This window comes from Terrapene carolina, unplaced genomic scaffold (genome assembly GCF_002925995.2).
Source record: "Terrapene carolina triunguis isolate 2854851 unplaced genomic scaffold, T_m_triunguis-2.0 Scaffold558, whole genome shotgun sequence".
Taxonomy (NCBI): Eukaryota; Metazoa; Chordata; order Testudines; family Emydidae; genus Terrapene; species Terrapene triunguis.
This window is the reverse complement of record NW_020664909.1, coordinates 2,408,758-2,434,647: the sequence shown is the minus strand read 5'-3', so window position 1 is coordinate 2,434,647 and position 25,890 is coordinate 2,408,758. Positions and strand designations below refer to the sequence as shown.

Below are 25,890 nucleotides of genomic sequence, written 5' to 3'. Positions count from 1 at the left end.
CTCCTCACACGCATCTCACTGACTGAAGTGAGGTCCTTTTTAAACAAGGTGCCCTGATTAGCCTGCCTGTCCTAATTGATTCTAGTAGCTTCTTAATTGGCTCCAGGTGTCCTAATTAGTCTCCCTGCCATAATTGGTTCCAGCAACTTTCTCATTGTTCTGGAACAGCCCATTATCTTACTCTTGCTTAATCTGCGGCTAATGTATCTACTTTCGATCACTCTCCTGTAGCCCTCTAGCCTGACCCTGTCACTACATACATACATAAAAATAGCAGAAGATGCTGTTGAAGGGGAAGTAGCAGTGAGAATGGAGCAAATTAATCTGTGTGAGTTTAAGCAAGTTACTGTCTTCTTTTGTGCCTCAATCACCCCATTTGCGAAACTGGGATATTCGTGCTTACCCAGTTTTGTAAATGTTTTAAATGTATGTAAAAGACTGGGAAAATAGATGACTAAGGGGGAATATGATAGAGGTCTATAAAATCATGACTGGTGTGAAGAAGGAAATGCTATTTTCCCTTCAAATAACTCAAGAACCAGGGGTCACCCAATGAAATTAATAGTCAACAGGTTTAAAACAAACAAAAGGAAGTACTTCTTTACACAATGTTCAGTCAGTCTGTGGAACTCATTGCCAGAGGAATGCTGTGAAGGCCAGAAATATAACTGGGTTCAAAAAAGAATTAGATAAGTTCACGGTGGATAGGTCCATCAATGGCTATTAGGCAGGATGGTCAGGGATGCAACCCTACGCTGTGGGTGGCTCTGAGCCTGATACTGCCAGATCCTGGGACTAGACAACAGGGGATGAATCACTCGATAATTGCCCTGTTCCCACTGAAGCATCTAGCATTTGCCTCTGTCAGAAGACAGAATACTGGGCTAGATGGACCATTTGTCTGACTCACTATAGCTATTCTTATGATCTCTAGTAAGAGCGCCAGATCCATGGCTGGTATAAATCAGCGTAGTTCCACTGAAGTCAAGTAACCACCATCATTTTTTCTTCTAAATTTAGGGAAAACCTGGGGTGGAATCCTGGTCTGATATATTATTTTGCATTGAACTCATCTGCCGTTTGCAGTTTCACATTGGTTTCAGAAAGGAGTCAGTGGAGCTAAGCTGGTTTACACTAGCTGAGGTTGTGGCGCAATCAGAGCTAAGTGCAAAGCATTCTGTTATTAGTAAGCATCATGAGAGAATACAGAGCTGTTAAAGGTACTTTGAAAAGATAATCATTGTAAGATATGGGCCCAAATCAAAATCCTGCATCCAAACATCCTCCCACATTTTGAAGCATGCCCAGATCCAGATTTGAATGTTGTGGCTTGGGCCTGTCATAGGATGTTTGAGCCCTTTAATAGGGAGCAGGGTCCAGTATACTTAATTGTGCTTAAAAGGGGGCACCTGAGCCCTAGAGGGGAGGAGACTGGGTGCGTGGGAGATCTGGAAAACTGCCTGAGAGCAGACTTAAAGGACAAGTGACAGTTAGCCAGGAGAGACAGGAAAGCTGAAGAGAACTGAAAGGTCTGCAGGCCCACCCTGTGAATAGGGAGGAATTGGCAAGGAGACTGCCAGAGGTGCTAGTCTGCTGACTTTACCAAACTGGAGGGCCAATGCAGGGAGGCTGTAAAGGGCTAAAAGGTAAGAGACCAGTGGAGAGGCTAGCCTGTTGACCTTCCTGAGACAGAAAGCCTGTGCTGGGAGGTTGAAAAGGGCCGAGGGCTAGGAGACCAGTACGGGGGCTAGCGTGATGATCTTCATGATCTGGAGAGCCAGAGCCAGGAGCCCGAAAAGAGCTGAGTCATTGCATTGTGTTTGGGTAGAAGATGCATGAGACTAGTCATGCTCAGGTGGATGGTCTAGAGACTGGGGCCCTGGAACCCAGGGCAGAAAGGAACTGGGAACAGAGTTCTGGTGGACTCATGGGTGGATGACCTGAAGTAATGTCCAGGGGTAGGGGAATGGAAGTCACTGTGTTTTTCTATGTTTCACTGTGGGAACTGGGAGAATGGTTTTCCCACACGGATTCTACAGAATATTGTGTGTGCCATGCATAAATTATGCCTGGGGTGGGACTTTGAACTGGACAGTGAGTGAGGCTGTGCTCTTTTTAAGGCTGGACTGAGGGGAAACTGAAGCAGGTGGGTTTGTCGTACCACAGCCTGTCTCTGGAGCGGCTGCTTTATGACAGGTCCCATCTGTAATGATAACTGATGACTTTGGGATAATTTTGGCTTGGGTTTATCATCACATGCTCAGCACGTACCTGTCCTGGGTATTATACCACTACACCGGCCACTCGACAGCTGCCATAAGATTGCCTAGAAGACTTAACTGGAACCAGTCTGCTATTGTTCAGCTTGATAAGTAATCAGAAAACTTCTCAGGATTAGTTTTAAGATCAGATCCTGTTTCCACTGAAGCCAGTCAGAGTTTTGCCAGGATTAGGCCCATAAATGGTGATCAGTGAATAAGAAGTTACTTAAAAAGAATTATCTGATTTATACTGTTGGAGCAGTACATCTAACACTTAAACAATCATAGAATCATAGAATATCAGGGTTGGAAGGGACCTCAAGAGGTCATCTACTCCAACCCCCTGCTCAAAGCAGGACCAATTCCCAACTAAATCAACCCAGCCAGGGCTTTGTCAAGGCGGGCCTTAAAAACCTCCAAGGAAGGAGACTCCACCACCTCCCTAGGTAACGCATTCCAGTGCTTCACCACCCTCCTAGTGAAATAGTGTTTCCTAATATCCAACCTGGACCTCCCCCACTGCAACTTGAGACCATTGCTCCTTGTTCTGTCATCTGCCATCACTGAGAACAGCCGAGCTCCATCCTCTTTGGAACCCCCTTTCAGGTAGTTGAAGGCTGCTATCAAATCCCCCCTCATTCTTCTCTTCTGGAGACTAAACAATCCCAGTTCCCTCAGCCTCTCCTCATAAGTCATGCGCTCCAGACCCCTAATCATTTTTGTTGCCCTCCGCTGGACTCTTTCCAATTTTTCCACATCCTTCTTGTAGTGTGGGGCCCAAAACTGGACACAGTATTCCAGATGAGGCCTCACCAATGTCGAATAAAGGGGAACGATCACGTTCCTCGATCTGCTGGCAATGCCCCTACTTATACAGCCCAAAATGCCGTTAGCCTTCTTGGCAACAAGAGCACACTGTTGACTCATATCCAGCTTCTCGTCCACTGTGACCCCTAGGTCCTTTTCTGCAGAACTGCTACCTAGCCATTCGGTCCCTAGTCTGTAGCAGTGCATGGGATTCTTCCGTCCTAAGTGCAGGACTCTGCACTTATCCTTGTTGAACCTCATCAGGTTTTTTTTGGCCCAATCCTCTAATTTGTCTAATCTTAATGATAGCTGTTAAATCTATAAAATCTTTGTTTTTAATGTCATGGGCGGGTTGGAATTGAATTTGAAATTGATAGTTATTCGACTGTGGTTTTCATTTTCAGATAGTGTGCTATATTAATTTAGTTGACTTCTTTGAAATGTTATCCAAATTAAGTTTAGGTACATAATGTTCTGAGTCATTTGGAAAGTAAATTGTGATAAAACTTTGTTGTGATTAATTGTTTTTAACATAACACACTGAGCACATTAAGGAGAACTATTCAGCTGGATTGTCCACAAATGTGACAAAATTGCAGTGAATCTCCTCTATCTCATTTTACCAACATTAGCCATTGTGCAGCCAGTGGGATATGTAAATGTACCTTCATTTTGTTAGGGGAATGCATATTAAGATTAGTCTACATGTGTCTTAATTGTCAATATGTAAAACAGTTATACCAAAAATAGTTATGTACCAAGAATATTTATGTTGATCTTTATAGTGCCACTCAACTTTGGTTTTTTTTAAATCAGTTTACATTACTTGTAAATAGGACAGTCCTTTATATACAAACTGAATTTTACCCACATTTTGCCTTCAGTAGTCCAAATATGGTCTGTGTTTGGTTCAGTGTATCTCCAGTGGTTCCATCTTGGGGATGAACAGACAGTCTTTTCTAGGAGGAAAAAAGAGCTGGCCCTCTACAAGAGTCAGTACATTTAATTTATGTAGAGAAAAAGCTTGTTTCCTTTTTCAATATCATGTTGGGCCCTAGCTTTTCTTGAGTAACCATGGACTCTCCCTGCTGTTACCCAGCCCTTGCTCTCACTACCCCTTTCTACTGCTTGTTGCCCCCTTTTTTGTGCTGTGTCTAAAATTAGATTGCCATCTCTTTGGGGCCAGAACCAATATCTTCTTCCTTGCACTAGAAAGCAACTAGCACACTTTGAGGTTCAATAAATACAATAACAATGAATGATAGGTGTATGTTCTAAGGCTCATGTTTGTTTGAAAATGAGTTGTGTGTGTTTTGTCATGTATACATTTACTTTATTTTCTTTTATTTCGCAGGTGACAAAGAAACAGTTCAGAATTTTACCAACTTTCTCATGGGCTCAAATATATCGCTGGAATCCAATATTACATGGAAAAATCCAGATTCCGGTAAGATTAATTATGAAGACCATGTCACAGTTCCTCACAAATGATAAAATTGCCTTTTTAGATGACAAAAAACAAAACAAAGCACACTATGTCTATTGAAGTAGATAAAATAGGATCTCTCATTTCTCATCAGAAAAATATGTCCTCATGGCTCAGGAGACTGGTGATAGAATAAAGAAATTTACACTTCTAGATCATCAGTTCATATCCAGCACAGGTTGCTGGGGACCAAATGTTGTTACCATCCGATGGTTGTTTGGCAAGCTATGTGGTGAAGCTGTGTGGTCAAGAAGCCACATTACAAAAACACCATCACAGTTGGTACTGATTGGCACTCTTGTTGGATGTCTCAGGAGAGACCCAAGGATGGAATGGGTCTAAATGAGACTAAATTACCATCTAACCCATAAGGATACACTCTACAGGCTAAGGTTGAGGACAATTAGCAAGGTAGTACGAGGAAGCTTGCACTTCCTCTGTATGTGTTGTATCTGTCCAGGGCTGTCAATTTGGCAATTTTCACAATAATTAAATTCCCATGAACATTCTACATTTTTTAAAGCATTCATATTGTCAAAATAATAAAACAATCACTCTGTTCATGCTTTAATGGAGTTTTTTGTGGCCCACCCAGCAAATTACTTTTTATCTAGCTAATTGTATTCCAATAAGCTTATTAGGAATTGCATGCTTTTAATGAAAAGGAATATATACATGATATCATTCTGCCTTCATTATAAGAACCCATACTAACTGCTACTTTGGTGTTTCTGTTCACTAGCATTTAATCTGAAAAAAAATTAGCATCTCTCTGAAGCTGTGCATGAATTTACTTTTATGCTCTTACTGATGTTTTTGAAAGGCTTTTCCTTTTGAATCCTGTCTGATGTTAAAACTTCAAAGAATGCATGCAAAGAAAAGCCTCCTAAATTAATTATAAACTGTGGTGTGTTCATAATCCCGAGATAGAATACTGGCACTTAATTTACTTGGGTAAAAAAAGAGAAATGGGGCTTACAGTTGAGATTTGGCATTTCAGTCCCTTAAAGTTTATTCAGTCTAAAAATTGTACTTAGCAAGGATTAAGTCAATATGATAAACTAGTAGTAGTAGTAGCTTCATCCAAGCAGTAAGGTAAAGCCAAGGATGGCTATCAGTTTTAATTGATTAGTCCACTTTTTCTGAATTTAGGTAATTAGTATGTATTTAAGTAGATCCCTTCTGGGATTTGAAGAGTTTGAAAGGACATATTATACATATAATTTTTGAAGAATATCTACATCTGCTGTTGTTCATTTTGGTACATTATATATTTAATGGTAAGCCTTTAGAGCTTTGAAGTAAGCCAATACTTTGAACTGCAGTCAAAATGGATTATTGGATATACACTGTTTTGTCATTGTCTTAAATAAGAGTGGACTGTAATTTTATTTTTTAAGTTCAGTACTATTCATGAAGCCTACCTACATGAAGTTGTACATTGTTTTGTTTTTGCGTGCTGTTATGTAACAAAAAAAATCTACATTTGTAAGTTGCACTTTCACGACAGAGATTGCACTACAGTACTTGTATGAGGTGAATTGAAAAATACTATTTCTTTTGTTTTTTTACAGTGCAAATATTTGTAATCAAAAATATACACTTTGATTTTGATTGCAACACAGAATACAATGTATATAAAAATGTAGAAAATCATCCAAAATATTTAATAAATTTCAATTGGTATTCTATTGTTTAACAGTGCAATTAAAACTGCGATTAATCGCAATTAATTTTTGAGTTAATCGTCTGAGTTAACTGCAATTAATCGACAACCTTAGTTTAAACATGGATAGTAGAAGAAAAGTCTCTACTTAAATTTGATTTATCCTGTTTTTCAAGGTATTGGTGGAAAATGTGGTCAGTTGTGATCCATACTTACATTGTCTTTTTCTAAGACACCTCTTCAAAACTCATAGTGTACTATAGCTGTCTGAAAAATGCATTCTTCTCACTGGGTATTGAGATAGCTTTTCCTGTATGAATGATGTATATTAGTATTATCAATTCAGAGGTGGTAACATCTGGTTGATCAGCATGAGTGGTTAGGCTCTCTGTTGAAGCAATTTTGCCATTCTGATAAGTAAAACCAGCCCGTATTTTATATGAAATTGTCACCAGCTGTAGTTGAAGAAACTGAATCAGCTATTGGTTATTTTATTATTTAAAAAAAATTGATATGTCACTGCAAATTTAAACAGTAGTTTACACACACAGCAATTTCCTCCCCCTAGGATTTTATATTTTTTGAAATTATGCATGGGGCTATACATTTTACTCCTGAGGACATTCTGCACCAAAAAAGTAAAAAATTCTGCGCACAATTTTAAAATTCTGCAAAATTCTGCAAATTTTATTTATCAAATAAATGTGGAGACTCCAGCATGGCATGGGGGAGCACAGGCCACTGGCTGCACAGAGGTAGGAGATCACTCTGCAGCTCCCTATTGGGATATGGACCCAGTGGTGAGGCTGCACCCAACCCTGACACAGTGCAAGGACCGGGTCTGCCCCAGAAACACCCCAGGGCCCTGCCTCTCTGTACCAGGTGTGGGCAGGCAGGCTCAGCAATGCAGGATCCAAGTGTGGAGGGGCTTAGTGTGGGGTGATCCAGGTGTGTGGGGTGAGAGGGTTCTGTGTGGGGCAATCTGGGTGTGGGCAGCTCAGTGGGGGATCTGGATGCACAGGGGCTTGTTGGGTGTTCTGGGTACAATGATAATGGAATTCTGCGGGGGGGGTCTGGGTGAAGGTGGCTGGGGATCAGCAAGGGAGGATCTGGGGGGCGGGGGACAGAGCTCGGTAGAGGGGTCTGGGTGTGGGGTTCCAAATGCTGGGGGAGTGGAGCTCAGTGGGGTGGAGACCATGTGCAGCTGGTTGGGGCTCAATAGGGCGGGGATTCGGGTGCAGGTGGCTTGTTGGGGTGGTCCAGGTGCTGGGGGTGTGGGGCTTGGGGGGGGTTCTGGGTGCGGGGAGAGGATCAGCAGGAGGGGCTGGGCATGAGGGGGTCTGGTTGCACAGGGGTTGGGCGGATAGGGGACAAGCTCCCTGTACAGTGATCCCTTCCCCTGCAGCTGATGAGCAATGGGTGCAGGAAGTGCTGGAGGGAGGAGAGAGTTTGCAGAACTTCCTACAGTCGGGGGAGAAATCTGGGGGTGGGTCTGACACGGCCCTAGGTGCCGTGCAGGGGAAGAGGAAATCCCGTCCCCTCTGCTCATCTGGGACTAGCAGCTGAGCCCGGCGTAGGGTAGGAGCCATCAGCCGGGTCTTCCCCAGTCCCGCCTCCCACCCCACAGTGATTTACCTCTCTGCGGGCTGCCCTGGGCACCCAAAACATACTGCTGGAGAGAGATGTATGACCACTCTTGTGGCTTCCCTTTGCTTCCCTGTCAGTCATTTTTCTGCAGGAAAGGAAAGAAATCTGCGGGAGACATAAATTCTGCGCATGCGCAGTGGTGCAGAATTCCTCCAGGAATAAAAAAAATTTGAATAGTCTCTAGTACAGTGAGGCTCTTGGACACTACAGTAATAAAACTGTGGGAGTGGCGTCTCATCAGCAGCATCCAACATGAGCTGGAAGTCTTGTTTCTAGTGGACATGTGTTCACAGTGTATTAGAACCTCAGAGTTACGAATACCAGAGTTATGAACTGACCAGTCAACCACATGCCTTAGTTGGTTGGAAGTATGCAATCAGGCAGCAGCAGAGACAAAAAATGCCCCCGCAAATATAGTACAATACTGTGTTAAACGTAAACAACTAAAAATAAATAAAGGGAAAGCAGCATTTTTCTTCTGGATAGTAAAGTTTCAAATTTGTATTAAGTCAATGTTCAGTTGTAAACTTTTAAAAGAACAACCATAACGTTTTGTTCAGAGTTACGAACATTTCAGAGTTACAAACAATCTCCCTTCCCAAGGTGTTCATAACTCAGAGGTTCTGCTGTACAAACTGCCCCCACAATTGCACTCTTGTCAGTTAGCTGTAGGGGAAAAGCCAAAGACTGAATGAGACAGGTGGACTATCCAACCTGTTAACCCCTGTAGGTGGTCTGTCCAGATCAAAATCGAACCATATTGCCCATTCAGTTTAGGGAAGTTTGCACTGCTCATGCTGTACCTGTTCCATAACTAAACTATTTAAATCTTCCTTAAAATTTGTTAAAAATAAAATAATCATTTAGTATTTTTGGGTGACGCCAGCTTTGTCATGAGCAGAGATGCAAGGTAGTAAAAAAATTACAATATTGATGGGATTTGGGAATAGGACACTTAATTTGCAGAATTCCGAATGTTCTCAGCTGGTGGTTATCCTTTGGAAGAAAAAATATCCAGTTGTGCCTACAGGAATGTTCTTCTTGACAAAAGTAACTGTGTACACTAAATGAATCTCTGAAGCATGTGGGTAACCTGTCAAAGAAAAGAGCGGTTCAAATGGACTGTCTTGGCTGCCTTGGTTTGATGACAGCGTGGTTTAATCCTGCAGGCATGCACTTTTCCTGCAGAGAATTTAAGGTCAATATGTAACTTCGTTCAGGATCTCCCTTTCTGTGCTTCTGCTGTTCTGAATGCTGAAGCACATGCCATAAAACTTTGTTTGAGAAGTCAAAATAAAGCTGTTAGCCCTATTTCTCTTTCTGATTACATGGTTTGTGGTTAAACAGCTAACGATACTGTCTTGTAATATTTATACAGTAGCTACAGCACCTGACCGTCGGCATCCTCCCTTAGCTCCTGCCAAGCCCACACAGGTGCGAAGAAAACCGTTGCCTCCAAACACAGTGACTGGTAAACCAGGGAGTGCAGGTATTTCAGCCTTTTCATTTTCAGTTTTAATGCTTTTGGTTGCTGTGATGTGCTGAATAGCCTTAACCCCTGTTGATATCCATGGGAATTGAGCGCAGTCAGAACTTCACAGGATCAGGTCCATTTTTGTTAGCTAAGACAAGTTCTGCAAGGTTCCCACTTGAATTTCCTTGGATATCTATTTTATGCATGCAAAGGATGGATCTGATGAAGCACAGGCTGAATATGACTTGCACCTAAGCTACCCTCCTGAGACGAGCATGTCTAATGCTCTTTTGCCTTCACACATAAGTCCAGTTCCTTCTCTAACCAGATTTCAGTATAATCAGTCCTACTGGTGCAGCTGAAAGCATAATGGAGTGATGCAAGTTAAGTCAATATTTCCTTTTAAAAGAGTTACAGTAGATCATTTTATGACCAATAATAGCATTTACAGTTATCACATGCATGCCTCAGATAGAGGTAATCAAACATCATGCCTCAGGATATATCTGTAACTGATTATCTGTAAGAATCAGGAAGGGAAAAATGGTGTCCAACATATGCAGCATTACAGAATTTTCAGGGGAATTCGACCCATAAAAATCAGGGTTGAGATTTGCAAAGCAGTTCAGTGGATTTAACCACACATCTTCTATTGAAAATTAATGGAAAGTGTGTGGCTAAATCCTCTGCTCTGTTTTGAACTACTTAGTACTACTACTGGAGGCAGGAAATCAGACCCATAAGACTGATTGTCTGCTCTAGTATGATTAATACTTTTGTGATTCCAGTATTCCTGTTTATATAAAAAGAACGAGGAGTACTTGTGGCACCTTAGAGACTAACAAATGTATTTGAGCATAAGCTTTCATGGGCTAAAACCCACTTCATCGGATGCATACAGTGGAAAATACAGTAGGAAGATATATACACACAGAGGACATGAAAAAATGGGTGTTGCCATACTAACTATAACAAGGGTAATCAGTTAAGGTGGGCTATTATCAGCAGGAGAAAAAAAACATTTGTGGTGATAATCAGGATGGCCCAAACCCACAATAAAATATAAAAGTCAGACAAAATATGAAGATAGTCACTGAACTTTATATAAATACTTCCAAGCAAAACTGTACTTCATGATTTATTATTCTAAAAGAATACTAATACGATGCATTATTAGACAATCTTGAGCCTGCATCCAATAACTATATTGCAATTCTCTAATTCTGTTTAGACCAAACTGCAGAAATACTTCTTATGTTAAACTGTAGCATATATCACAAATATTTGCATTTTCTAAAAGTTTGATTTTATTGAAATAAAATCCATTACTACGGACAACATTAGATTTAATTCTGTGGTTTTGTGACTTACTGCAAAATTGTGTTAAATGAAAACCTGGTTTATGTTTGTAATAGGTCACTGGTTTACAAATAAAAGAAAGAAATTAAGAATGGCTCAAGCTATATTGCCTTCATTGTTATTTCCAAGGTCTGATGTATTGATACATGCATATTACTTTTTGTGTGGATGTAACTATTCATGGGTGTGAAAGGCTGCTAGGTCTGACTAGAGGCAGGCAAATGTGATGCAAATACATACCAATCAGATCTTCTAATTCACCTCAGTTTTGGCTTCTGATATTAGTTCTGGGGTAGAGATTGCCAGTTGTGCAAGCTGGTGTGCGCTGGGCACTGTATTCAGCAGAGGAACTCACTTTGTGGAGACATTAACCAGTTTGCCCCAGGTCTCCAGTATTGAAATGTTGGTACTGTGTCAAACTATTGCATTACCAGTTTCTCCTCTTACCACACACAAGAACAAATGCACATGAAATTTTCCCCCTTGGCTTGGCAGTAGTTCCAGGTGTGAGTTAATGCTGTTAGTTGATTAATATATTTTTAAATTTATGTTGTAATTGGAACATGTTGGGGCAGTTTCATCCTTGGTGTGATTCCATTATTTAATGAACTCAAACCAGGGATGAATTGAGTCCAGGTTCTGCTCATTGTTACACTAGTGCAGTGGTCCCCAAACTATGGGGTGTGCCCTCCTGGGGGGGGCACAGAGGAACATTCGTGGACCACATGGTGGGGCCCTGGCCAGCCCCCACAAGGGGCGCAGGGAGGGAGCGCCACCCAGCCCCACTCTGCGTCCAACCCAGCTCCGTCCCCATACGCAGCTCCAATCCACCCTATGCTCCACCCCCAGCCCAGCTCTGCCCTCATTCCCTCTCTGCCCCCAAGCCGGCTCTGCCTCCAGCCCCAGCTCCTCCCCCATCCCTTCAGCCCAAGCTCCTCTGCTGAGGAAGCCTTGATTGTGTAGTAATGGAGGAGCTCGCAGATAGATTCCATTGCTGGTAAGTGGGAGCATGACAGGAAAAGTTTGGGCACCAATACACTACAGTGTAAATCTGGAGAGACTTCTTTGATGTCCAAGAGTTACTCCACATTTGCACTTTTCTTCGTTAAATCTCTAATTCATTAAATCTCTGATACATCTACCAGTGTTTCATATTTTCATCCTCTTTTCCCTCAACTTAAAGGCCAATTTACATATTAGCTAGTAACTATCATAGAATCCTGGACTTTAAAGATAGAATAAACCAATTAGCTCATCCAGTCCATCTCTCAGGCCAGGATTTTCTTCGATCATACATTTCCTAATGTTTTGTCCAGTTTAGTTTTAAATGTCCCAAATCATGAAGCTTCCACCAATTCTCTTCAGAGACTATTCCACAGCCTTAATTAATTATGCATTGATTTTTCCTTTCATAATTTTGTCCCATAGTTCTTTCTTGTACCACCATTGGAAATTCTTATTAGTAACATTTTATATACAAGCCGAGTATTACGGGAGGAGTCATTGCTTAGCCATTCAAAATCTCCAAAAAGGAAGTAAGAGATTTCTATAAACATCCTGAAATTTGATGGCAAGAATGAAAGCCTTAATGGAATTTCCATTTCTGTCCTTGCGTCTGATTGACCAAAGCCACTGTCTGTTTGGAAGCGATGTTCTTGTGTATCATACAGAGCTGGGCAAATAACAGATATTTCGCAATTCAGAAAAATTAAAAACGAATTGTTTCAGATCAAATTGAAATTTTTTTATTTAATTTTTGGCAAATCGACAAGTCAAAGTAAATTTTGCTTTGGGTTGAATGAAGAGTTAGGTTTCTATTTAGAGCATTTTTTTAATGTGTGTGTGATGGGATCCCCGGGGTGCAGCCTGGGACTGTGGGACCGCTTTGCCCCCTTAAGTCTCTCCAGCCTGGGTTGTCTCTCACAATGCCTTGCTAGTGACCAGCAGCAAGCCCCCCCAGGTGCTGTTAGCACTCAGCACAACTGCATGTGGAGACCCCACACCCAGCTAGATTGCATGAATACTCCCAGGGCCACTCATGAATCACACAGAAAAAGGCATCAGAGCCAAATCACTCCAGCTCCCAGCACTGTACCTCAGGAATATACTGTCTTACACTGCTCAAGATGGGCAATGCAAATTTATTAATTGGCTCACCACTTCATCAATGGAAAGTGGATATACACCAGCCTTTGCAAAACCTGAGCAGATTTGCCACACACTTCATACAAACTCACTGGTAAAGATAAACAGTTAAATAAATTTATTGACTATAAAAGGTAGATTTTAAGTGATAGGCAAAAAGTCAGAGTTAGTTACCAAAAGAAATAAAATATAAGCACGCAGTGTAAACTCTCAACCCCATAAGACTGGGCAACAACTAGACTAAGCAGTTTTTCTCACCCCAATGGATATTGCAGTCCATAGTATACAGATTTCACCCTTAAAATCTGGGCCAGTCCCCTCAGTTGGAGTCTTCAGTCTTCTTCTCAGTGTCTTTGTTGCTTGCAGCATAGGAAGGGGCAGGAGAAAAGGCACAGCATGTGGCCACTGTATCTGTTTTATAACCTCAGTCCCATGTGCTTGGGGAACACAAGTCCAAGCATGTCTGGGTGCATTGCCTAGTCTCCAGGCAAGGCTGAACAATTCCCCCAGTGAGGCCTCATGCAGGTGAGTCATTGCATTGTAGCTCCCTTGCTGGACAATAGTTGTCGATGGGTGGATTGATACCCTGCTCGGGTGTTGGTTACTTTCCTTGCAGTTGCCTGTGGGGAGCTAATATCTGGCTGATTCCCCAGCTTACAGCATGTTTTAGTGACAACCATACAACACAATTCTCATAACTTCATATGCATTAATGATATACATATATGGATAGAGAAATGACTTTTAATAGATCATTACCTTTCCCCTGATACCCTACAAGGCATGCTTTATATGTAAGATCACGATTATATAAAAATGAGGATTATGGAGGATCCAGGATGCTCCCCCAAGGTATAGAATGTCACGGTGTGTTTATAAAATTATAGGAAGTTTTGAAATTAAATCATTTTGAACCAAAAAAAGTGAAAATGTTTCTTTTGGGGGGATTTGTTTCTTTGTTTTTACTGTAAATTTGGCAAAATTGATATGAATTTGCAAAATGTTTCAATGTTGGCAAATCTGCATTTATCAACAAAAAAATGTTTTGTGTGAAAAATATTGACTATCTCTAGTGTCATGATAAGCAGGGAGCAGGCCTAAATTATATAGTATTTGAACTCTTTGAGATTTGCCATGCAATATTTGTTAGAAAATATCTGACCTTTTTCAAATGTAATTTTGGACTTCCACTTACTTTTTGAAAACAAACTACAGTAGAACCGCAGAGTTACAAACACCTCGGGAATGGAGGTTGTTCATAACTCTGAAATGTTTGTAACTATGAACAAAACGTTATGGTTGTTCTTTCAAAAGTTTACAACTGAACATTGACTTGATACAGATTTGAAACTTTACTATGCAGAAGAAAAATGTTGTCTGACGTTCTACTGTAGAAATATTTTGCCACAAACCATCCACCTCTTCAAATACTTGTCTTCATCATTTAATTGATACCAGGAGAGAATAAAAACAATATCCCATGATCTAAAATAATTAAAAATGGCAAATAATTTAGTCATTTATTTTCAATGGAGAATAATAGCGCTACTCATCAACGCCTTCTCAAGATGGATATTGCTTACTATAAAAAAGGGTCTGTCCAGCCCAGAATAAAACCATCCTACCCAATTTCTGAGCCCATTGTGCTGTAGATTGTACAAAATGTTGGGCAGAACTAATGAAAGTCATGCTGTTTGTCTTGAATGGATTTAGAGCTGCCCTAGGAAATACTGTAACAAACTTTTTAGGGTTCCATTGTTCAGCTGTGTAAATTCAGCTGTAATTAAGACAACCCTTGCTGGCTGGCTGTTTACATCCATAATCCTCCTTCATACTATGGACTTGGTAATGTGCCCACCATGTTGACTATGCAAATGAAAGGAACTTAAAAACAGTATTACACGGGAAGAGTCCAAGTCTCAGTTACTGAATTTAGCTCTCTCATCATGTACCTTGTCATAGGCGTAAACCATCACCATTAACCTAGAAGCAGAGAATTATAGATGAGAGAAACAAAAAAGTTTTATTGGGTAATTTTGTCCCTTTACCAATTAGTGTAGGATTGCGCCCTGTAGTATATTCAACTAACTATATTCAATTTTTATCTGCCTATATCCCTCAGAAATCAAAGTTTGAGTGACCTAGCATTTTTTTATATATTGAAGGTGTAGACTATATTGTTTTAGCTGCAATCAGGATTTGTCCAGTCTTTCTTGAGTCCAACTGGAAAATGGTGCTGTGCTGAGGGGGGAGCTAGGCTTGAAGATGGAAATAGGTGCTTCCTCCTAAATACATGATCCCACTCTTTTTCCGACTAAACAGTCGTAAAAATCTGAGTTGTGTTCAAAAGAAAACAAGCTCACTTCTTCCACATAGGAATTGCCTTGAAGTCACGAGCTCCACCTTCTCCCACGACGATTGTAGCTAAATCTACTGGACCAACCATATCTCTGAGGATGGAAACACCAAGAAAGAAGCCAACAGTTTCTGCTTCTCCTCCAGAAGACTATGGTAAGCATGTTAGGAGCAGTTTTGTTTTATCTTTGTTTGTTTTTATCTAAAGTTCAGGGAGCTCCTGTATTAAAGTTCCATGCAATTCAGCTACTTGATTGTATCAGTCACTTAAATTTTTGTTGCATCCCTTCCCCAAACACTTGTATTTATGTTATCTATTTAATATAAGGGCCTCTGGACTAGTTCTGATTCTGATCTCACTTACACCACTTCTGCACTAGTGTAACTGCATTGAATTCAACTGACTTACTCCTGATTTGCATCTATGTGATATCAGAATAAGGCCCTTTGTCTTCCGAGAAGTCTGTACATGCCTCACACACTTTTGATACTTACTATAGAGGCCACTTGAATTGTGTTGAGGCACCACAAGATGTAGCCTCCTTTTCTGAGAGTTTCACTATATGTAGTGCCACACATTCATGTCAAGCTGTTACTCATCTGTGATCTACACGGTGGTATTATTGTTGTATATATCCACCTAGTTACTCTGATAATCCAGCCCCCTTGCATATAAGAAGTAATATGAGATGGGTACAAGCCACTAGATCTGGTTTTTAAACTCATATGAGTTTGGGAAAATAAGAGCTGCTTCACTTGGAGAGTTGTATAAAGCACTAGTGTAGGCTGAAATAACTTAGGGACCTTAAAACTTAAAAAGAGACACATGCAGAGTGCTTTTCTTAATTTTATATAACTTAATATAAAATATTTATTCAAACCTCTTCAGATTTATCAGGCTGAAATATACCTTTGAATGATTTCTCACTTGTGACTGCCATGGCGCCATATACTTTGACGGAAGCAGGGTTTGCGTCTAAGTGCAGAATTTGGTCCATTTTGTTTGCCATAATTAATATTTAATTATGAAATATTAACTTCATGGGTCCTATTCTGCTTTTTCATGTACTTCCACTGGCTTCCAGCATACTTGCACTTTGCTTTTATTGATTTTAATGGGAATTGCATGCTGTGAAGACAGAATTTGGCCCATATTTGCCATTTTGATTGTGGAAGCTCTACTGAATCAATGTAATAGTCTAATGTGCTGATGGAGACTGAGCCAGACCATGAGTTAAAGGGTGGAGAGTCAATGTGATGCAAAAAGATGCTTTGTTGGAGCTTTAAAGAGGAGTGTGGATATTCTGCATGGACTGGATTTGACAGCAATAATGAGCTCATTCATTTGGGTAATGATTATCCTGGTTTTGGCAGAGAAGCTAGGCTTTTATTTTCCATCACAGCCAAAATGAGGTGACTACTAGGAGAAAGCAAAAATGACAGCAAGCATGCACCATGGAGAGGTAATTTAGAATGGCAGATGAAATATGAGATGTTGTCATTTTTATATTGCAACTTGATGCTTTTCTGAGAATTTTATTGTGACTGTGTCTTCCTCAGTTAATACAACTGTCTTCAGCTCGAGTCCTACATCAGAGACTGATTCTCTGGGCAAACAACGGTTCACAGGTATGACTGTAATGGCTACATTCCTTGGTTATTAAGTCAGTTTTCATATATTTCCCCATCTATATATATCTGTAGAAGTGTTGGACTCATCAGTAGAGTGCCTCCTCATGACCAGGAATGGTGTAGCAGTTCTCTCTCAGTCTGGCATTCCTTGCCAATAGCCTAATAGCTAATACCATTTTCGGGTGTATTAACGGAAGTGTCATATGTAAGACATGGGAGGTAATGGCCAGCTATCCCACAGAGCACCTCTTCCCATTCTGGCGCCGTGAGTTGTGGGAAGGGGGCGTGGGTGCAGGGCATTCTGGGTCCTCTCCCAACGCCCCGTGATGCATCGCTTCACATCCCAGAAATCCCTTTGTTTCCGTCCACCTTTGGCGCCATCTTTCAACGGTTTCTGTGCAGCGCGATCTGTTGCCTGCAGGAAATGGAGCCTGAACTGCTGAGGTGATTCATAGATTCATAGATTCTAGGACTGGAAGGGACCTCGAGAGGTCATCGAGTCCAGTCCCCCTCCCAGCTTGGTGTCATTCACAGATTTTATAAGCATACTTTCCACTCCCTTATCCAAGTTATTGATGAAAATATTGAATAGTACAGAACCCAGGATAGACCCCTGTAGGACTCCACTAGAGACAACCTCCCAGTTTGATGATAAACCATTATTAGCTACTCTTTGAATATGGTTTTTCAACCAGGTTTTTCATCTAGACCACATATCCCTAGTTTTCTTATGAGAATGTCATGTGGGATTGTGTCAAAAGCCTTACTAAAATCAAGATGTATCATGTCTACAGCTTCCCTTCTTCCCCCACCATCCACGAGAGCAGTAACCCTGTCAGAGAAGGAAGTTAGGTGGGTGTGGCAAGATTTATTCTTGACAAATCCTTGTTGCAGCAGGGCTTCATTCTTCTAGACACTGTAAAAATAGATAATCAAAGTCTGTCCTTGTCCCAGTTTGTGATAGAAACTAATTCACTTGCTCAGAATATTTAGCTGTGCCTTCACCCTGTTGACTCCTATGTAACACTGTCCCTGCAATTTTGAGTGCCCACTGCCATCATCACTCGTGCGAATGAGAGATGGGTGAAATGAGCACAGGCTCCAGGTGTACAAAAATCACACCAACGTGTTGGTGTTGGGATATTTATTATTCTGTCTCTCACATGTAGGCATTAGAGAAGATAAGTTACAAAAAAATTGGAAAATAATAGTTAAAACATACTCACAGAATACAATGCGCACACAAAGTGTAGATGTGACCATCACAGAATGGCATCTGTGTGAGATTTTGGACATGATTTGTCAGGCAGGATTTCCTACTTCATGCACTTAAATAAGTTTTGCCTTGTAGCTGCATTCTGCTGTCCTACCTAGCACTAACTGGGTGATGCTTTTCTCCTAGGCCCTCACGTCAAGTACATGCCAAAAAATGACAGCGAGCCATGTTCTATTACGAGAACTCTCAAATACTTCCAAGAAAAGAAGATCAGCGACATGGAAAATGCTACTAGCCCTCCACAAAATCCTCCTTCCAACCTCACTGTGGTGACAGTCGAGGGTTGTCCAAGCTTTGTCATACTGAACTGGACAAAACCGGAAAATGACACTGTTACCTGTAAGTTTAATTTCAGTTATCATCTACTACTTCAATATATAACACTGTATGCTCATTTTTACTTTAGTTAAATGTTTGTTGTTGTTTTGTGTCCACAGATGAAAGTATCATTTAGATAAAGGGAGCCTGACTCTTCACTGCCTAGCATCTTGTATAACTATTGACAATTGCAGAAGGTGGGCGTAAAATGCTATCAAATCAGAACTGTGGAGTCCTTCTTCGAGTGATTGCTCATGTGTATTCTACTATAGGTGTGCATGCTCGCCATGTGCACCGGTACCAGAAGTTTTTCCCTTAGCAGTATCCTTAGGGTGGGAGCACCGCTGCGACCCCTGGAGTGGCGCCGACATATCGCGCCATAAAGGGGGCTGCGTGCTCCCCCCACCCTCAGTTCCATCTTGCCGCCAGTGAAGGTAGTCGGAACTTGCTCCAACTTAGCGTAGCTGCAGCGTTTCTAGCTTAGTGGTATCCAGTTTCACTGATCTCTTCCCTTACTGAACTTTCTTTCGCGAGTGCCTGGCTCGGGGCATGCCCCGTGGCCCAGGCTTCAAGTCAAGCGACTCCTGTCGCAACTCCATGCCCAGAAGTGATCCACACAATCAGTGTCTTTGCTGTCTGGGCGAGTCTCACGTTAGTGAGAAATGCAAGATCTGCCGCTTCTTCACGCCGCAGACGAAGAAGGAGCGTGAGATCCGACTCCGAGCTCTTTTAATGGAGTCAGCATTGGCCCCGACACCGGTGCGTCGAGCTGACACCGCGCTGGGCTCCGCGTCGTCGGCACGTGGAGAAGCGCCTCCAGTGCGCCGTTCCGAATCTGCACCCGGTACCGCTTCCTCGGTGCGCAGAGAGGCACGGTCGACGTCCCGGCACCGCTCCCTAGCTAAGAAGCCAGGGAAGTCTCAGCGGCGCCGAGAGGACGGGGTGAGGTTGGGCAGCCCGCGATCCCCACCGGGACAGAGACCTCCTACTCGCGCTGAGTGGAGTAGTCCAGTCCCGTCCGCGCGAGCCTCACCTGAGGTACGCATGCCTTCGACGCCAGAGGCTCAGGCCGCACGTGATATACTGACGCTTCCAGTGCTGGAAGCGCCGCCGCAGTCGGGCCCACGGTCCCGTGGAAAGCCGCCCTTGGGTGCCCATCAGCACTCCTCGGAGGTGTCGGAGGCCGAGGCACCTTCCCGGGTCGAGGTGCCGGTCAGAGCCCTACGACGCGCATTGACTCCGCGTCCGGACTCTTCCTGGAGCGGATCCCACTCCTCCGGTCTCAAGCACCATCGAGGAGGTGGCAAGAGACAGCGCCATTCCTCTTCCAGTGAGTCCGAGAGGAACAGGTCGCGACGCCGTCGGCACCGACACTCCTACTCAAGCGCCCGCCGTGTCAGAGGCCATGCTCGCGGCGCGTCCCGAGAGTCCCTGGCACCAAGGCGCCACAAGGACTCCAGGGACAGCTCCTTGGACATATATATCTCGACCTCCTCTAGGTCGAAGTCCTGGGGCAGGAGCCATCATGATCGAGACCGCTCCAGCCGTTCTGACGGCACCGTGCTCTCCTCCCGGACCTCAGCATCAGCGCGCACCCGTCTCTCCCAGGGCCGCACCGCACCGAGGACCAGTCTGCCCTGCCGGCGCCCGATGCGCCTCTGCTCCAGGCCGTGCCCTGGCAAGGACAATGGTGCCAGTGGGCACCGTGGCCTCAGGCACCTGTGCAACCAGGTCCTCGCTCCGTGACGGGTGCCTCTCAGTGCCGACCCTCGTCACCTTCCCGGCACCGTGATCAGGTCGTGGGTACCGAACCCCAGGCACTGACTCCGGCACCAAACCTGGATGTGGAGCCCATGATGCCATTGGCCGCCGATTGCACTACCTCCTCTCTCCACTGTTGAATGTCAGAACTAACTTTGATTCCATTAGGAGTCTAGTTACAGGCTGCTGAGCTGAATTCACTTTGGGCCAATGGTGCACCAGCACTGGGGCTCCCCTACTACGAGCTGAAATCACAAAAGAGCTAAAGTTACTAAGAGCTGAGATCACTGAGTGCTGTGTTAACTAGTGGGGGAGCCTGAAGCTATATTGCTAAGCGGCTGGCGGAGCAGTTTGCGGGGACGGCTGGAGGAGCAGCGAGTGGCGCGGAGCCTTGCGGGGATGGTTGGAGCTGCCCAAGGAATGGCGAGCGGAGCCGTTTGCAGGGACGTCTGGAGCGGCTCACAGGTTGCTGAGCCGAGCGGAGCCATTTGCAGGGACAGCTGGAGCGGAGCGGAGCAGCTCGTAGAGTAGAGCAGTTCGTGGGACGGCAGGAAGTGGACTGGCTTGTGGTGAAGGCTGCGGCGGAACCCCACGGAGAGACGGCCGGCCGGCCTCGGATCACGTAAGGTGCCCCTTAACACGCTGCGTGCCCCCCTTTTACTCTGGGGCTGCACTGACCAGGGACAGAGACTTTGGGGGTTGTTGGACTTTTGGGACTTTGGGTGGTTGCTGGACCCCAGAGACTTTGGGGGTGTTGGACTTATAGATTCATAGATTCTAGGACTGGAAGGGACCTCGAGAGGTCATCGAGTCCAGTCCCCTGCCCGCATGGCAGGACCAAATACTGTCTAGACCATCCCTGATAGACATTTATCTAACCTACTCTTAAATATCTCCAGAGATGGAGATTCCACAACCTCCCTAGGCAATTTATTCCAGTGTTTAACCACCCTGACAGTTAGGAACTTTTTCCTAATGTCCAACCTAAACCTCCCTTGCTGCAGTTTAAACCCATTGCTTCTTGTTCTATCCTTAGAGGCTAAGGTGAACAAGTTTTCTCCCTCCTCCTTATGACACCCTTTTAAATACCTGAAAACTGCTATCATGTCCCCTCTCAGTCTTCTCTTTTCCAAACTAAACAAACCCAATTCTTTCAGCCTTCCTTCATAGGTCATGTTCTCAAGACCTTTAATCATTCCCGTACGCCAGACCCCTGGTCCCGCTCTGGGATCTAAACCTGGTACTCTCCCGCCTCACAGGGCCTCCCTTTGAGCCGTTAGCCACGTGTTCGTGGTCCCACCTGTCGTGGAAGGTGGTGTTCTTAGTGGCTATCACCTCACCCCGCCGAGTCTCCGAGCTCAGGGCCCTGACCTCTGAACCGCCGTATACGGTCTTTCATAAGGACAAGGTTCAGCTCCGCCCTCACCCTGCCTTCTTGCCGAAGGTAGTCTCGGCTTTCCATATGGATCAGGATATTTTCCTCCCGATCCTCTGTCCTAAGCCCCATTCCTCCAATGAGAAACGCCACCTGCACATGTTAGACGTGCGCAGAGCGCTGGCTTTTTACCTAGACAGAACCAGGCCATTTAGGAGGTCCCCCCAGCTTTTTATTGCTTCGGCCGAGCGCATGAGGGGGCGACCGGTCTCCACCCAAAGGATCTCCCACTGGATCACTTTGTGCATTCGCACCTGTTACAACCTGGCAGGGGTTCCCCTGCCTCCTATTATAAAGGCGCATTCGACGAGAGCTCAGGCCTCGTCAGCGGCCTATGCGGCTCATGTCCCTATTCAGGACATCTGTAGGGCTGCTACATGGTCCTCTGTCCACACTTTTTCATCGCACTATGTGATCGTCTCCCAGACAAGGGATGACGCCGGGTTTGGTAGGGCGGTGCTCCACCCGGGTAACCCCTAAAATTTTTACAGTTGAAACTCCTACCCGCCTCCATCAGGGATAGCTTGGAGTCACCTATAGTGGCATACACATGAGCAATCACTCGAAGAAGAAAGGACAGTTACCTGTTCCGTAACTGGCGTTCTTCGAGATGTGTTGCTCAGGTGTATTCCATGTCCCACCCTCCTTCCCCTCTGTCGGAGTTGTCTGGCAAGAAGGAACTGAGGGTGGGGTGAGCACTCAGCCCCCTTTATGGCGCAATATGTCGGCGCCACTCCAGGGGTCGCAGCGGTGCTCCCCCACTACGGGTACTGCTAAGGGAAAAACTTCCGATACCGGTGCATGTGGCAAGCACGCACACCTGTAGTGGAATACACCTGAGCAACACATCTCGAAGAATGCCAGTTACGGAACCAGGTAACTGTCCTTTCTGTGTACTGATGTCAGTGACTACACAAGATGCAAGACAATGTAGAATCAGGCCTATACAAAATGTGTCTTCCCATTATTTATTTCTGCCTCCTCAATGCACTGTAGGTAAGTGGATTCTCTACAATCTGGTAGGATCTAATAATGGTAATTCAGCTGTTTGACAATAAAAGGGAAAAGCAAGTTATTTAACATTATTATTTAACACTTATGTATAGCACAGTATTGTAGGTGTGCATAGCATTTTACAGCAATAATACAGACATGTTTCTTCTCTTCAGGAGTTTACAGTCTAAGGACCTGATCCAGCAAAGCCTTACGACTAACCAATAAAGTCGATGGGCTTCTACTCGCAGTAATAAGCATCACACCCCAGAATAGATACTTACAGGATCATCAGGCCCTAAAATAGTTATATCTTTCCTTTGGAAATCTGTAACCCAAGTCAGGTTTTTAGATTTAAAAAATAGTGAGGATAACTTAGCATTCATGTTCATCTTCCCATTAAAAAAAACAATGTATTTCATTAGTCTAATGGATGATCTTGCATATTGTCATTATTGCTAAGTGAAGGACTCCCTTAGCCTTGATGTACTCACAAGTCTACTGTGGACCTGTAGTCATACTCATTTTACAGATCTGTATAACTAGAGGCAAATTCAGTCTTTTCTTTCAAGGGGAACACATATAATGGTATAAAATAGTCTGCAGTTTGGTGTTTGGGAAAGAGGTGAGAGGCCTGCCCTCCTTCTAAAGCTTATAGATATAGATATATAACACTTCTACTCTGATATAACGCTGTCCTCGGGAGCCAAAAAATATTACTGCGTTATAGGTGAAACAGCGTTATATCGAACTTGCTTTGATCCACTGGAGTGTGCAGCCCCGCCCCCCTGGAGCGCTGCTTTACTGCGTTATATCCGAATTCATGTTATATCGGGTCGCGTTATATCGGGGTAGAGCTGTATATATAAAAAGCTTATATACATAAAAAGCTAATATATATATTAGCTTGAGAAAGGAGAGCCTCTCAAGTGGGAAAAGGCTGGTGCCGCCCCTGTGCCTCAGGCGGGCGCGGAGCGGTGTCACAGGGAATTTTGGATAAATGCTGCCCCAAAGTCATTCAGCCTGGGACCGGGACTTGAACTCTGCATTTTGGGATTGTCCTGCCCAATTCAGGACGGGTGATCATCTTATGCCTGGGTGTGTCAGTAAAAAAGCAGACAGTATGAGAGTCAGAGATCGAGGGAGAAAGCTGAGCCTGCAAGCAGTGTAGGCTGTTTCTCCCAACTCCGAGATGGGGAATAACCCAGACCCATGGGAGCAGTGGCTAGAGAGGTTAATCTTAAGTAAGGGAACAGACACGTAGGTCTCATTATTTAATCCAGCTCTCTAAGCACTGCGTAACATTTGGGCAGAATAAATCACATTTGTGAAGAAGCTGTTCCTGTGTTGACAGCAAATGTGTGCTGACCACAGGCTCCCAGAGGGAAACTTGCAGATGGTGAGCCTGCTAAGTAGCACTGTTGGCAACCAGACAGTTGTAACCTAGAGATCCAGTTGGACAGTAATTGGATCGCGGGATCTCACCACAAAGAGAAGTAGAGACATGGGTCTCACTTGAAAGGATATACTGGAGGGACGGGAAAAGGGTCTCAGCAAGCTCAGCCTATCCAGGTCCCATTACACTCACAACTCCATAACACTGGATCATTAAACATAGTTCTTCTTCAAGTGAGTGTTCACGTCGATTCCAATTAGGTGTGTGCACGCCGCATGCACGGTCATCGGAAACTTTTTCCATTAGCAGCTCCCATCAGGTCGGCCAGGGAGCCCCCTGGAGTGGCACCCTCATGGTGCTCAATATATGACCCTATCAACCCCCTTTCAGTTTCTTTTTACCGTCCGTGGCGGCATTGGAACTGTGTTAGCTTGCTTGCCTGCAAGTCTTTCCTTAGCCATTCTTAGTTCTTCACAGCTTTTCTTTTGTTTTATTGTTTAGTTTATTGTTTTAGTACAATAGCTTTGGTGAGTGGGTCATTCTCCCCTCACCCTACCTTGGGCTCCAGGGCATGCCTCAAGCCCAAGTATTTAAATCTTGAGGTCTATGCAAGAAACCTATGCCCAACAGTGACCCTCACGACTCATGGTTGAGGTGTATAGGGGAGGCACATCAGTCCGAGCGCTGCAAGATCTGCAAGGCTTTCAAGCCCAGGACTAGGAAGGAACGTGACTTCCATTTCAGACAACTATTAATGGAAGCCACACTCCATACAGCGGCACCTGACTGCCAAGTCCTGAGCTCGGTGCGGAGCGCCCCAGCATCAGTCCGCGAACCGGTACCAAGGAAGGACTCTGGTGCTAGAGATCCTCGGTAGCGAAGATCCCCGGCACCCCAGCACAGTGCAGCACCCCAGCATTGGTCAACATCCCCAGTGCCCCATACGTGCCATAAGAAGGCCGACAGAGGGCGCTCTCCTCAGAGAGCGAGACCATCCGGGGAGAATTTGCTGCCCCAGAGGAAGGACTTAACTTCCAAACAGCAAGATCCTGTGCCATCGACTCTGTCGGCATCGTTGAGTCCGGCACCCGGCAACTCTCCAGCGGGGCACTGCTTGGTGGAGGAGTTGGAACCCCTCTCCACCCCAGATACTTTTGAGGCGGCAAGGGAGCTCATAGAAAGTATTGCGCCTCAGCCCCTTGCTGTTAGAGACAAGCCCCCGGCACTGCCTAGACGGTGCCATCTAGAGGCATACTGGCAATGATGAGGCCCTCTTCCTCAGCAGACCAGCACCGTTCACGGCACCATTCCCAATCTACTTCACCCCCGGTACCGGTACAAGATAGTAAGACGCAGGAAATGCAATGCTCGGGGTCTTCGGCACCGGTTGCAATCACCCTCTATCGCCCAGCACCATGATACACCACCGGACCACAGGAGCTATTCCCCAGCACCGATCTAAGATGGGGAAAGCCGATGCCAATCATCTACACGGTCGTCGCAGCACCCATCCCCGACTTCCTCTTCTTGGCACCGACCGCCGGCGCAGGGATCCTCGGTACCGCTGTGGTTGTCACCCTCTGGATCCTCGGATTCTGAGACCGGCTCCTACTATTCACGGTGCAATAGGCGTAGGTCGGACAAGCACGGGAGGCTTCGTCCTGGCAACCACAGTGGCCACCTACTGCACAAGGGCCCTTCTGGACCCCCTGGGCTTACCATCAGGCCCAGGGTACCCCTTCCAGGGTTTCTAGGTCCGTTACATTGGGGCATCACCAGGCATAGTCACCTGCAGACAGAACCACCCCTCGTACTACAGAGGCAGCATTATCCAGACCACCCCCACGTGCTACAGAGGACACAACGGAAACGGCCCCAG

At 44.5% G+C, this 25,890-nt stretch overlaps 1 protein-coding gene across 1 annotated transcript in view; it reads left to right on the top strand.

Annotated features, from left to right (window-relative positions):
- Positions 1-25,890, top strand: part of ABI3BP (ABI family member 3 binding protein) — a 292,470-nt gene that overhangs the window by 229,204 nt on the left and 37,376 nt on the right. The window contains exons 47-51 of the mRNA XM_029913250.1: positions 4,423-4,515; positions 9,246-9,356; positions 15,222-15,356; positions 16,761-16,829; positions 18,235-18,447. Coding sequence (XP_029769110.1) covers positions 4,423-4,515; positions 9,246-9,356; positions 15,222-15,356; positions 16,761-16,829; positions 18,235-18,447 — 621 coding nt within the window. The remainder of the gene's footprint in view (positions 1-4,422; positions 4,516-9,245; positions 9,357-15,221; positions 15,357-16,760; positions 16,830-18,234; positions 18,448-25,890) is intronic.